General features: G+C 41.2%; 1 protein-coding gene across 1 annotated transcript; it reads right to left on the reverse strand.

The window, feature by feature from the left end:
• Nucleotides 1-249: 249 nt before the first annotated feature.
• LOC143775009 (hyaluronidase PH-20-like) lies at nucleotides 250-8,835 on the reverse strand. Its single transcript, XM_077262826.1, has 3 exons — nucleotides 7,899-8,835; nucleotides 1,209-1,298; nucleotides 250-621 (listed from the first exon to the last, which is right to left on the reverse strand). The coding sequence occupies exons 1-3, from the start codon at nucleotides 8,820-8,822 to the stop codon at nucleotides 250-252; spliced, it is 1,386 nt and encodes a 461-aa protein (XP_077118941.1). The 5' UTR covers nucleotides 8,823-8,835.
• Between the last annotated feature and the right edge of the window lie 3,864 nt (nucleotides 8,836-12,699).

Genomic DNA, 12,699 nt, shown 5'->3' on the forward strand with positions numbered 1-12,699 from the left:
AGTTGTTTGTTGGTAGAGGCATTTGGAGTGTTGATCTGTGACCAGCGTTAGGGACAGGGAAGGAGCCCCTGGCCCCTGGTATTCTCACAACAGACTTGTGACAGACTTATAGTTAATATAAATATCACATGGAACTTGTACTGTACAAAAATGGGAAAGTCCATCCTTCACCACAATAAAAGTGAAACATGTACATAACATTTTAAAATATAAAATGCTAGTGCTTTACATATTATACTTAGCATAAACTTACAATAATTTTTTATTTAGCTTAACGCAGATATTTTGTGCCATGCAAACATTCATGGATTTAATTTTAAGCCGCTCTAGAGGCTCTTTGCATTGATATCCAGCATAACAATGGCAGATAAACTTGTCAGTGTAATATTTTAGGTCTTCTAGACTTGGACTTCCACTCACCTTATAACTGTTTTTATATCTTTCTATTGTAATGTTTGTTATATTTAAGTGAAGGTAAGTGTTTGTGTTCCAGTCTTTGCGGGCGCAGACTCCATTATTTTGGCAAAGTACAGCACTACACAGTTTAGCGGATAATGAAACATTAATGATGTATGGGTTCAGAGTGTTGATGATGAAAGAATTTAATTTCATGCACGTGTTCTAAAAAGAAGAACAACATAAAGATTAGATCTATCTTTATCACAAATATATAATGCGTATTCCATAAAGTAAGTTGGTCATTATGTATAAATAAGTTCTACCTACTGTTCATTTTTTACAAAACCTTATACAAAGCAATAAAGCACAATAATAAAAGAGTTATCCCCTTTCAAAGATTATATATAATGTTTCAAGGGCGATGGAGGTATCTTCCACTGCTGATTAAACAATAAGCCATGATGAAATGAGGAGCTATTGGCTTAATGTCAATACGTTTCGGACTCATTCCAACTCCTTCTACAGGGCAAACCAAAATTATTTTTGGTTTGTCCTAAAGAAGGCGTCGGAGTGACTCTGAAATGCATTGATATGAAACCAATAATTCCTCATTTCATTGTGGTTTATCATTTAATCAGCAGTGCAAGATTCTTCCATTGCCCTTGGAACATTATATATAATCTAATATTAATTCCTATAGCTTTAAGTTTTACAAGTGATATTTTACTACTTTTGCACAATAACGGCACATTTCTTGAAAAAAAAAAAAAAGTAAATGCATTCTAATGGTCAGAGTATAAACTACATACCATACTTCGTGTCAGGTTCACACTACCCCATACTATAAATCCATTGGTTCCCAAAGCAGCACTTTCACCAATTGTATTAACAAGATCAGGCTGAAAATGAGAAAAGAAAAGCAATTCTAACGGTATTTCTACAATAAAACTACACATTCAGTAATCCCTGTCCTTCAAAAAATACCAAATTAAAAAAATATTTATACTAGGTATTGAGGCGTCAGAGGGCCTTACTGTTGAAAGAGTTGATATATACAGTGCAAATTCAGTATTGTGAATTTCTGAACCACTTAAACTTTATCCAGTAATTCTAAATTTACAGTCAATCTTTAAGGACATGGGGATCTTTCATTTCTGGTGCGTTAGTTTTTTCCTCCCCTTATTCGCAGAGCCATAGTTTTAGTTTTACTTAAAAAAATTCAGAAATTTGTAAAAAAAAAAAATGCTAATGCTGTGTGTGAAATGTACGCCGGAATGTAGGCTCTACCTATTAGATATGTCTCTTAACCCCTTCATGACCCAGCCTATTTTGACCTTAATGACCTGGCCATTTTTTGCAATTCTGACAAGTGTCCCTTTATGAGGTAATAACTCAAGAACGCTTCAACAGATCCTAGCGATTCTGAGATTGTTTTTTTGTGACATATTAAGCTTCATGTTAGTGATAAATTTAGGTCGATAATTTTTGCGTTTATTTGTGAAAAAAACGGAAATTTGGCGAAAATTTTGAAAATTTTGCAATTTTCAAATTTTGAATTTTTATTCTGTTAAACCAGAGAGTTATGTGACACAAAATAGTTAATAAATAACATTTACCACATGTCTTCTTTACATCAGCATAATTTTGGAAACAAAATTTTTTTTGCTAGGAAGTTATCAGGGTTAAAATTTGACCAGCGATTTCTCATTTTTACAATAAAATTTACAAAACCATTTTTTTAGGGACCACCTCACATTTGAAGTCACTTGGAGGGTTCTATATGGCTGAAAATACCCAAAAGTGACACCATTCTAAAAACAGCACCACTCATGGTGCTCAAAACCACATTCAAGAAGTTTATTAACCCTTCAGGTGCTTCACAGCAGCAGAAGCAACATGGAAGGAAAAAATTAACATTTAACTTTTTAGTCACAAAAATGAAATTTTAGCAACAATTTTTTTATTTTCCCAAGGGTAAAAGGATAAACTGGACCCCGAAAGGTGTTGTACAATTTGTCCTGAGTACGCCGATACCCCATATGTGGGGAGGAATCACTGTTTGGGCGCACGACAGGGCTCAGTAGGGAAGGAGCGCCATTTTACTATTTGAATGAAAAATTGGCTCCAATCTTTAGAGGACACCATGTCATGTTTGGAGAGCCACTGTGTGCCTAAAGATTGGAGCTCCCCCACAAATGACCCCAATTTGGAAACTAGACCCCCCAAGGAACTTATCTAGATGCATAGTGAGCACTTTCAACCCCCAGGTGCTTCACAAATTGATCCGTAAAAATGAAAAAGTACTTTTTTTTCACCAAAAAATTCCTTCAGCCTCAATTTTTTCATTTTTTCATGGGCTACAGGATAAAATGGATCTTAAAATGTGTTGGGCAATTTCTCTTGAGTACAACAATACCTCACATGTGGGGGTAAACCACTGTTTGGGCACACGGCAAGGCTCGGAAGGGAAGGAGAGCCATTTGACTTTTTGAATGAAAAATTAGCTCCAATCGTTAGCAGTCACCATGTCGCGTTTGGAGAGCCCCTGTGTGCCTAAACATTTGAACTCCCCCACAAGTGACACCATTTTGCAAACTAGACCCCCCAAGGAACTTATCTAGATGTGTGATGAGTACTTTGAACCCCTAAGTGCTTCACAGAAGTTTATAACGCAGAGCTATGAAAATATAAAATATTTTTCTTTCCTCAAAAATTATTTTTTAGCCCGCAATTTTTTATTTTTACAAGGGTAACAGGAGAAATTGGACCCCAAAAGTTGTTGTGCAGTTTGTCCTGAGTACGCTGATACCCCATATGTGGGAGTAAACCACTGTTTGGGTGCATGGCAGAGCTCGGAAGGGAAGTAGTGACTTTTTGAAATGCAGACTTTGATGGAATGGTCTGCAGGTGTCATGTTACGTTTGCAGAGCCCTTGATGTGCCTAAACAGTAGAAACCTCCCACAAGTGAACCCATTTTGGAAACTAGACCCCCCAAGGAACTTATCTAGATGTGTGGTGAGCACTTTGAACCCCCAAGTGCTTCACAAAAGTTTATAACGCAGAGCCGTGAAAATAAAAAATCATTTTTTTCCTCAAAAATGATTTTTTTAGCCCGCAATTTGTTTTTTTTACAAGGGTAACACGAGAATCTGAACCCCAATAGTTGTTGCCCAGTTTGTCCTGATACCCCATATGTGGGGGTAAACCACTGTTTGGGCACACGTCGGGGCTCAGAACGGAAGTAGTGACGTTTTTGAAATGCAGACTTTGATGGAATGGTCTGCGGGCGTCACGTTGCGTTTGCAGAGCCCCTGATGTACCTAAACAGTAGAAACCCACCACAAGTGACCCAATTTTGGAAACTAGACCCCCCAAGGAACTTATTTAGATTTGTGGTGAGCACTTTGAACCCCCAAGTACTTCGCAGAATTTTATAACGCAGAGCCGTGAAAATAAAAAACCTTTTTTTTCCCCAAAAAATAATTTTTAGCCCCCATTTTTTTATTTTTCCAAGGGTAACAGGAGAAATTAGACCCCGAAAATTGTTGTACAATTTTTCCTGAGTACGCTGATACCCCATATGTGGGGGTAAACCACTGTTTGGGCACACATCGGGGCTCAGAAGGGAGGGAGCACCATTTGACTTTTTGAATGCAAGATTGGTTGGAATCAATGGTGGCGCCATGTCATGATTGGAGACCCCCCAATGTGCCTAAACAGTGGAAACCCCTCAATTCTAACTCCAACACTAACCCCAACACACCCCTAACTCTAATCCCAACTCTAACCATAACCGTAATCACAACCCTAACCCCAACACACCCCAAATCACAACCCTAACCCCAACACACCCCTAACCCTAATCCCAACTCTAACCCTAATCCCAACCCTAACCCCAACACACAACCAACCCTAATCCCAACCCTAACCATAACCCTAACCTCAACACACCCCTAACCCTAATCTTAACCCTAATTCCAACCCTAACCCTAATTCCAACCCTAACTCTAGTTCCAACCCTAACCCTAAGGCTATGTGCCCACGTTGCGGATTCGTGTGCGGATTTTTCCACACCGTTTTTGAAAAATCCGCAGGTAAAACTCACTGCGTTTTACTTGCGGATTTACTGCAGATTTCCAGTGGTTTTTGTGTGGTTTTCACCTGCGGATTCCTATTGAGGAACGGGTGTAAAACTTTGCGGAATCTGCACAAAGAATTGACATGTTGCGGAAAATACAACGCAGCATTTCCGCACGGTATTTTCCACACCATGGGCAAAGCGGATTTGGTTTTCCATAGGTTTACATGGTACTGTAAACGTGATGGAAAACTGCCACGAATCCGCAGCGGCCAATCCGCTGCGGATCCACAGCCAAATCCGCACTGTGTGCACATAGCCTAATTCTAACCCTAATTACAACCCTAACCCTAGCCCTAACCCTAGTTCTAACCCTAACCCCAGTGGAAAAATAAAAATAAATATATTTTATTTATTTCATTATTTTCCATACCTATGGGGGTGATAAGGGGGGCTTTATTTACTATTTTTTTTATTTTGATCACTGTGATATAACCTATCACAGTGATCAAAATGTACCTGTAATGAATCTGCCGGCTGGCAGATTCGGCGGGCGCACTGCGCATGCGCCCACCATTTTGGAAGATGGCGGCACCCATCGAAGATGCCGGACGGAACTCCCGGGACTCCAGCGGTACGGGGGGTGGGATCGGACAGCGGGAGGGCACCGGAGGGGAAAAAAGCAGCAGAGGGCAGCGGAGCACCGAATGGAGGGAGGAAAGACTGACAGCGGCGGCAGATCGCTGCTGTCAGTCGGTGCGGGGGTCAGATCGCGGTCTCCAGCCATGGCCGATGAAATTGCAGCATCAGCCATGGCTGGATTGTAATATTTCACCAAATTTCATAGGTGAGATATTACAAATTGCTCTGATTGGCTGTTGCACTTTTAACAGCCAATCAGAGCGATTGTAGCCACGTGGGGGCAAAGCCACCCCCCTGGGCTAAATTACCACTCCCCCTGTCCCTGCAGATGGGGTGAAATTGGAGTTAACTCTTTTACCCGATCTGCAGGGATGCGATCCCTCCATGACGCCACATAGGCATCACAGGTCGAATTGGCACCGACTTTCATGACGCCTACGTGGCGTCACAGGTCGGGAAGAGGTTAAAGTTATACTATGATGATGAATTTTTGTATTTTATTTAGATTTATATAATTTCCTCAATCACGGGTATTCCCATTTATGCAGTCATTTTATACACCTCTTGGATACATTTTACTATTTATAAATCTCTACAATGTAATCATTTACATCCATAGAATTATAATCTATTGACCTACTTTTATAGTGGTTTGTTTGCCCCTTGTCTGTGTATACCCTTACAATTTGTACTATGTGTCTCCCTCCTTGTTTTTTTACATTTACAGTACAGACCAAAAGTTTGCACACGCCTTCTCATTTAAAGATTTTTCTGTATTTTTATGACTATGAAAATTGTACATTCACACTGAAGGCATCAAAACTATGAATTAACACATGTGGAATTATATACTTAACAAAAAAGTGTGAAACAACTGAAATTATGTCTTATATTCTAGGTTCTTCAAAGTAGCCACCTTTTGCTTTGATGACTGCTTTGCACACTCTTGGCATTCTCTTGATGAGCTTCAAGAGTTAGTCACCGGGAATAGTCTTCCAGCAATCTTGAAGGAGTTCCCAGAGATGCTTAGCACTTGTGGGCCCTTTTGCCTTCACTCTGCGGTCCACCTCACCCCAAACCATCTCGATTGGGTTCAGGTTTGGCGACTGTGGAGGCCAGGTCATCTGGCGTAGCACCCCATCTCTCTCCTTCTTGGTCAAATAGCCCTTACACAGCCTGGAGGTGTGTTTGGGGTCATTGTCCTTTTGAAAAATAAATGATGGTCCAACTAAACGCAAACCGGATAGAATAGCATGCCGTTGCAAGATGCTGTGGTAGCCATGCTGGTTCAGTATGCCTTCAATTTTGAATAAATCCCCAACAGTGTCACCAGCAAAGTACCCCCCACACCATCTCACCACCTCCTCCATGCTTCACGGTGGGAACCAGGCATGTAGAGTCCATCAGTTCACCTTTTCTGCATCGCACAAAGACACGGTGGTTGGAACCAAAGATCTCAAATTTAGACTCATCAGACCAAAGCACATATTTCCACTGGTCTAATGTCCATTCCTTGTGTTCTTCAGCCCAAACAAGTCTCTTCTGCTTGTTGCCTGTCCTTAGCAGTAGTTTCCTAGCAGCTATTTTACCATGAAGGCCTGCTGCACAAAGTCTCCTCTTAACAGTTGTTGTAGAGATGTGTCTGCTGCTAGAACTCTGTGTGGCATTGACCTGTTCATTAATCTGAGCTGCTGTTAACCTGCGATTTCTGAGGCTGGTGACTCGGATAAACTTATCCTCAGAAGCAGAGGTGACTCTTGGTCTTCCTTTCCTGGGGCGGTCCTCATGTGAGCCAGTTTCTTTGTAGCGCTTGATGGTTTTTACAACTGCACGTGGGGATCCTTTCAAAGTTTTCCCAATTTTTCGGAATGACTAACCTTCATTTCTTAAAGTAATGATGGACACTCGTTTTTCTTTACTTAGAATTTGTATTATGGCAAGAAAAAAGCAGCTAACAGTCTATTCAGTAGGACTATCAGCTGTGTATCCACCAGACTTCTGCTCAACACAACTGATAGTCCCAAACCCCATTTATAAGGCAAGAAATCCCACTTATTAAACCTGACAGGGCACACCTGTGAAGTGAAACCCATTTCCAGTGACTACCTCTTGAAGCTCATCAAGAGAATGCCAAGAGTGTGCAAAGCAGTCATCAAAGCAAAAGGTGGCTACTTTGAAGAACCTAGACTATAAGACATAATTTTAGTTGTTTCACACTTTTTTGTTAAGTATATAATTCCACATGTGTTAATTCATAGTTTTGATGCCTTCAGTGTGAATGTACAATTTTCATAGTCATGAAAATACAGAAAAATCTTTAAATGAGGTGTGTCTAAACTTTTGGTCTGTACTGTATGTATTTAAAAATATTTTATAATCTTGTTTAATAAAACTAAATTGTTTTATGAATCGCAGAGAAATGATATAATTTTTTATGCTTAGCTGCTTAGCTTTCTAGATCCACTGATAATACATGTTCTGTTATTAATGTTGTGTATTTAGGTGTGCTTAGATATCTTTTTTAGAGAGCCATAACGTTTTCAATTTTTGGGATATTGCGCTGTGAGGGACTTATTTTTTGCGCATAGAGCTCATGTCTTGATTGATATAATTTTGGGGTAAATATTATGTCTTAATTGCCTCTTATTACATTTGTTTATGTTGTTGAAGAGGTAAAACTATGTATGACATATATAGAGGGAAAAAAATTTAAATAATAATATCGAAAAAAAAATTTCATGAACTACTCAATTTATCTGTAATTCATAGATTTCTTACCAGTGTCAAATATTTCTCAGCATGATCAGTAAATACAGGGCGGCTGTACATATATATGGGAAGGGGGTGAAGCTTATTTGAGTGTGTCGATAGTCTTCTTGCTTCTTGGATACGGTGACGTGTATATAGAGCGCCAAGGTGTGAAGACATTAGCGCAGTCTCTAAGTACATGTTTGGAAACAGTGCTGTACTTTCTTTCCATAACCACCACAATTTATCATTTCTTATCATTTCAATGTCCGGGCAGCGTCCCGTGTACTGATGAGGATTTTGCTTATAATCATAGTTATAGCAGTTGGGAAATAGATAGAACCCCCAAAGTTGGTTGGGTCTCAGTTGTTTCCCGAGTCGGAGCGTGTTTAGAATAAAGCTTTTTGCTGCAGATTCAAACTGTAGTCTGGCTGTAGATTCTACCTTTGCATGATCAAGTGTCAGGTCTATTTGCTGAGCAAAGTCAATAGAGTGTTTCTTGTATATTGTCTTAGAAGCCCAGTTTCTTATCCAGGTTGGCCTCCAATCTTCCCAATCAATAACGGCAAGTCCTTTTTGTGATGCTGACGATATATAATAACGAATATCTTCTTCGGCTTTTTTTAAGTGTTGTGCCATATTGCTTATTTGAGGAATACCTCCATTATAACTAATACCAGTAGCAGGATCTATGTATGGATAGTAGCCTAGTCTATCAGTGTAAAATAAAGTAATGTTCTGGCTGGTGGCAGTCGGGAGCGTGCTTCCCACAGGCTCAAATAAACTGACATCAATAGGGATTCTGTATTTTCTCATACACAGTTCAGTTGGTGCATTCCATATAGCCACAAAGGGTGAGTACATTCCGGCTGATGCTCTTTGTTTAACCAATTGGCAAGAAGTCCTCAGTGTTAGTAAAAATAGTGTCTTTAGCAATATAGAAATTACTTTCATTGTGAATGCAAGAAAAGCCTAATAGTTATGGATTCTTTTCTTAGAAAACAAGAATTACTCATACCTGTGGAGAAAATAGAAGAATAAAATGTTTATAAAGTTAATATTAAAAAGGGAATTCCCATCTCCAACATCCTATCCCAATATGTAGTAGATGTAATAATAATATTAGCAAATACTTTCAATGAGAAATATAGTATAGTTCTTCTGATTAGCTATGTCGCTTACCCCATGTGCAGGCTATTGCAGTAGCTTAGGTATCCAGTTACGACCACTCATATAGTGACAGTTAATTAGTTACCGTATTTTCCGGCGTATAAGACGACTGGGCGTATAAGACGACCCCCCAACTTTACCAGTTAAAATATAAAATCTTCTTAAAAGTCGGGGGTCTTCTTATACACCCTATGTCGTCTTATAGGGCCGGTGAATATGTGCCTTTTGGGGGGGGGGGGGGGGAGTGATCCTGATGACGAGGGGGCGTCTCACAGGAAAGTGAGTATCCCCCATTACCTTATCGTAGCGGTGCAGCGTGGGGGTCTCAGTGCTGGGAGTGGCGGCGGCGGCTGCTGTGCTCTGGTGCGGCGGCTGCTGTGCTCTGGTGCGGCGGCTCCTCTTCTGTGTGGGGCCTCTGTGCTGTGCGGTGGCGGTGGCGGCGGCATATCTTTATCCAGTTGGGGCTCCTCCGGCATCTCCTTAGCCCTGGAGGCCCCGCCGCAACTCCATGAGTGCAATGCAGCGGCCATTTTCCCGGAGGCAGCTCAATAGGTGCGATGCGGTGGCCTCCGGGAAAATGGCCGCTGCTCAGATTCAGATCTCGTCCCGAAATCTCGGGACACGAGATCTGAATCTGAGCAGCGGCCATTTTCCCGGAGGCCACCACATTGCACCGATGGAGTTGCGGCGGGGCCTCCAGGGCTAAGGAGATGCCGGAGGAGCCCCAACTGGATAAAGATACGCCGCTGCCGCCGCCACCTCACAGCACAGAGGCCCCACACAGAAGAGGAGCCGCCGCACCAGAACACAGCAGCCGCCGCCGCTCCCAGCACTGACACCCCCACGCTGCACCGCTAGGATAAGGTAATGGGGATTACTCACTTTCCTGTGAGACGCCCCCTCGTCATCAGGATCACTCCCCCTCCCCACCCACCATATACACCGGCGTACAAGTCGATTCCCGGCGTATAAGACGACCCCCGACTTTTAAGAAGATTTTCGGGGGTTAAAAAGTCGTCTTATACGCCGGAAAATACGGTAGTTGTTATTGGTCATAACCATGGATATCTAAGCTACTGCAATGCCCTGCACATGGGGTATGCGACATATCCCTTGTGAAGAACTATACGACATTTCTGATAAGATTTTCTAATATTATTATTATCATTACACCTACCAAATATTGGCATGCAATTTTGGAGAATACACCTTTAAGCTTATTTTGAGTGCATTATGTTTTAACTTATACTACTTATACTACATCTGTAAATCTAAATGTTGCATTATGAAGTGATTTTGCTCCTCTACCCCATTATATATTATAACTTATAGGGTAGCCATAAATATCATAAATATAGTGTTTTATCTCAGTTAATCATGACACATGAAGGGCAATTTACTAAGCTTAGTAGAAATTGCAGTATAAAAATTGCAATTCACGGAAGCTTTCCATCCAATCTCACTGAGCTAGAGCTAGTTTGCAAAGAAGAATGGGCAAAAATGTCAGCCTCCAGATGTGCAAAGCTGGTAATGACATACAGCGGTATTTCAAAATTTGGGCACCCCTGGTCAAAATTACTGTAAATGGGAACAGTTTAGAAAGTTGAAGATGAAATGATCGCTAAAAGGCCTAAAGTTCAAGATGACACATTTTCTTTGTTTTTTAGGCAAAAAAGGTATTGTCATTTTTTACACTTTAAAAATTACTAAAAGGAAAATGGCTTAATGCAAAAGTTTAGTCACCCTTGGAAATTTGTATGCTCAAATAACTTTGACCAAGGTTTCAGACCTTAATTATCCTGTTAGGGTTATGGCATGTTCACTATCATTGTTAGGGACGGCCAGGTGATGCAAATTTGCCAGTTTTAGAAATACCCAGCCTCGTCTAACCTTGCACCAAAAAACTGTAGCCATGGGTTCTTCTAAGCAGCTGCCTAGCATTCTGAAAATGAAAATGGTGGAGGCCCACAAACCAGGAGAACGCTATAAGTAGATAGCAAAGCATTTTCAAGTTGCCATTTCCTTCGTTTGAAAAGTAATTGAGAGATGACAGTTAACAAGAACAGTAGAGGCTAAGATAAGGTCAAAATTTCAGTGAGAGCTGCTCGTAAGATTGCTAGAGGGGCAAATCAGAACCATCACTTAACTGCAAAAGACCTCCAGCAAAATTAGGCAGACTCAGGAGTTATAGTACATTGTTCTACCGTTCAGAGGCACCTGCACAAACATGGCCTTCATGGAAAAGTCATCAGAACAAAACCTCTCCTGCATCCTCATCATAAAATTCAGCATCAGAAGTATGAAAAAGAACAACTAAACAAGCCTAATGCATTTTGGAATCAAGTCTTGTGGACTGATGAGGTGAAAATAGAACTCTTTGGCCATAATGATCAAAAATATGTGTAGAAAAAAGGGGCACAGAATTTCAGGAAAAGAACATATTGCCAACCATTAAGAATGGTGGTGGATCAATCATGCTTTGGGGTTGTGTTGCAGCCGCAGGCAACACTTCACGGGTAGAGGGAAGAATGGATTCAATGAAATTCAATGAAATTTCTACAAATTCTTGATGCAAACATAACACCATCTGTAAAAAAGCTGAAAAGAGTTGAAGTTGAAAAGAGGATGGTGTCCCAACACAACTGTCGAGTGACCAGGGACCAGGGGCTCCTTTCCTGGCCCTAACACTAGGGGACGCCCTAGCTTGCCCTGTTCGCTGGGATTTTTCAGATGGCAAAGATGCCGGGCCTCCACCCTTGCCTTATCTCCTAAGTTAGCCCTTTGTCTGTCCCCTTCCCCCACCCAGGAAAGCAAGGGTGCTCCTGTGCACCGCAGTACACTAACCCAACAAACAGGGCAACAAAGACTGGGGTAAACTGAAAACATCACACACACAAAAATATTCTCTCACATATAACAGAGGAATCTAACAGGGTGTGCAGGAAGGGGAAGAAAGCAAAACAGGGAAGGATAAGGAATTACCAAGCATACAAACAAAGCAACAGTTGCTTCTAACTCTTCTGCCAATCCTTCTCAAACCAACTTTTCTCCCTCCTATTGTCATGAAGCAAGTGCTAACTCTGACAAGGACTAGGTAATAGAGCCCAGATTTCATAGGGAAAAGGAGTGGCTAAACGAGCACAGCTGAACACAGGAATTTCCACCATGGCTGATTAACCCCTGTTCTGCTGGAAGAAATAAACACTTAACACTTAACAAACCGGAGAAGTGCTTCTACTCAGCGGCAGAGTAGGCACAACCAAACGCTGCAGTCTTCTGGCTCTGCTCCATTGCGGTAAACCCATGACAGATGGCTTCTACAAGATAATGATCCTAAACACACATCAAAATCCACAATAGACTACCTCAAAAGGCACAAGCTGAAGGTTTTACAGGGCCCCCACAGTTCCCTAATCTGAACATCATTGAAAATCTGTGGCTAGACCTCAAAATAGCAGTGTATGCAAGATGACCCAGGAATCTCACAGAACTAGAAGAATTTTCCAAGGAAGAATGGATGAAAATCCTTCACATAAGAATTGAAAGACTTTTGTCTGGCTACAAAAGCATTTAGAAGCTGTGATACTTGCAAAATGGGGTACTACTGCCTAGTACCACCCCCTTTTGCAAGTATCACAGCTTTTCTAACCATGCAGGGTGC

The sequence above is a fragment of the Ranitomeya variabilis genome, chromosome 5 (assembly GCF_051348905.1).
Source record: "Ranitomeya variabilis isolate aRanVar5 chromosome 5, aRanVar5.hap1, whole genome shotgun sequence".
In the NCBI taxonomy this organism is placed as follows: domain Eukaryota; kingdom Metazoa; phylum Chordata; class Amphibia; order Anura; family Dendrobatidae; genus Ranitomeya; species Ranitomeya variabilis.

What these genes read in the sequence shown, in the direction of transcription:
- LOC143775009 (XM_077262826.1), bottom strand. Translation starts at nt 8,822, where the DNA reads ATGAAAGTAATTTCTATATTGCTAAAGACACTATTTTTACTAACACTG. An exon ending in CTGAGAAATATTTGACACTG is followed by an intron (nt 1,299 to 7,898) that starts GTAAGAAATCTA and finishes TCTCATTTTCAG; the next exon opens with CCTGATCTTGTTAATACAAT. An exon ending in TGAACCTGACACGAAGTATG is followed by an intron (nt 622 to 1,208) that starts GTATGTAGTTTA and finishes TCTTCTTTTTAG; the next exon opens with AACACGTGCATGAAATTAAA.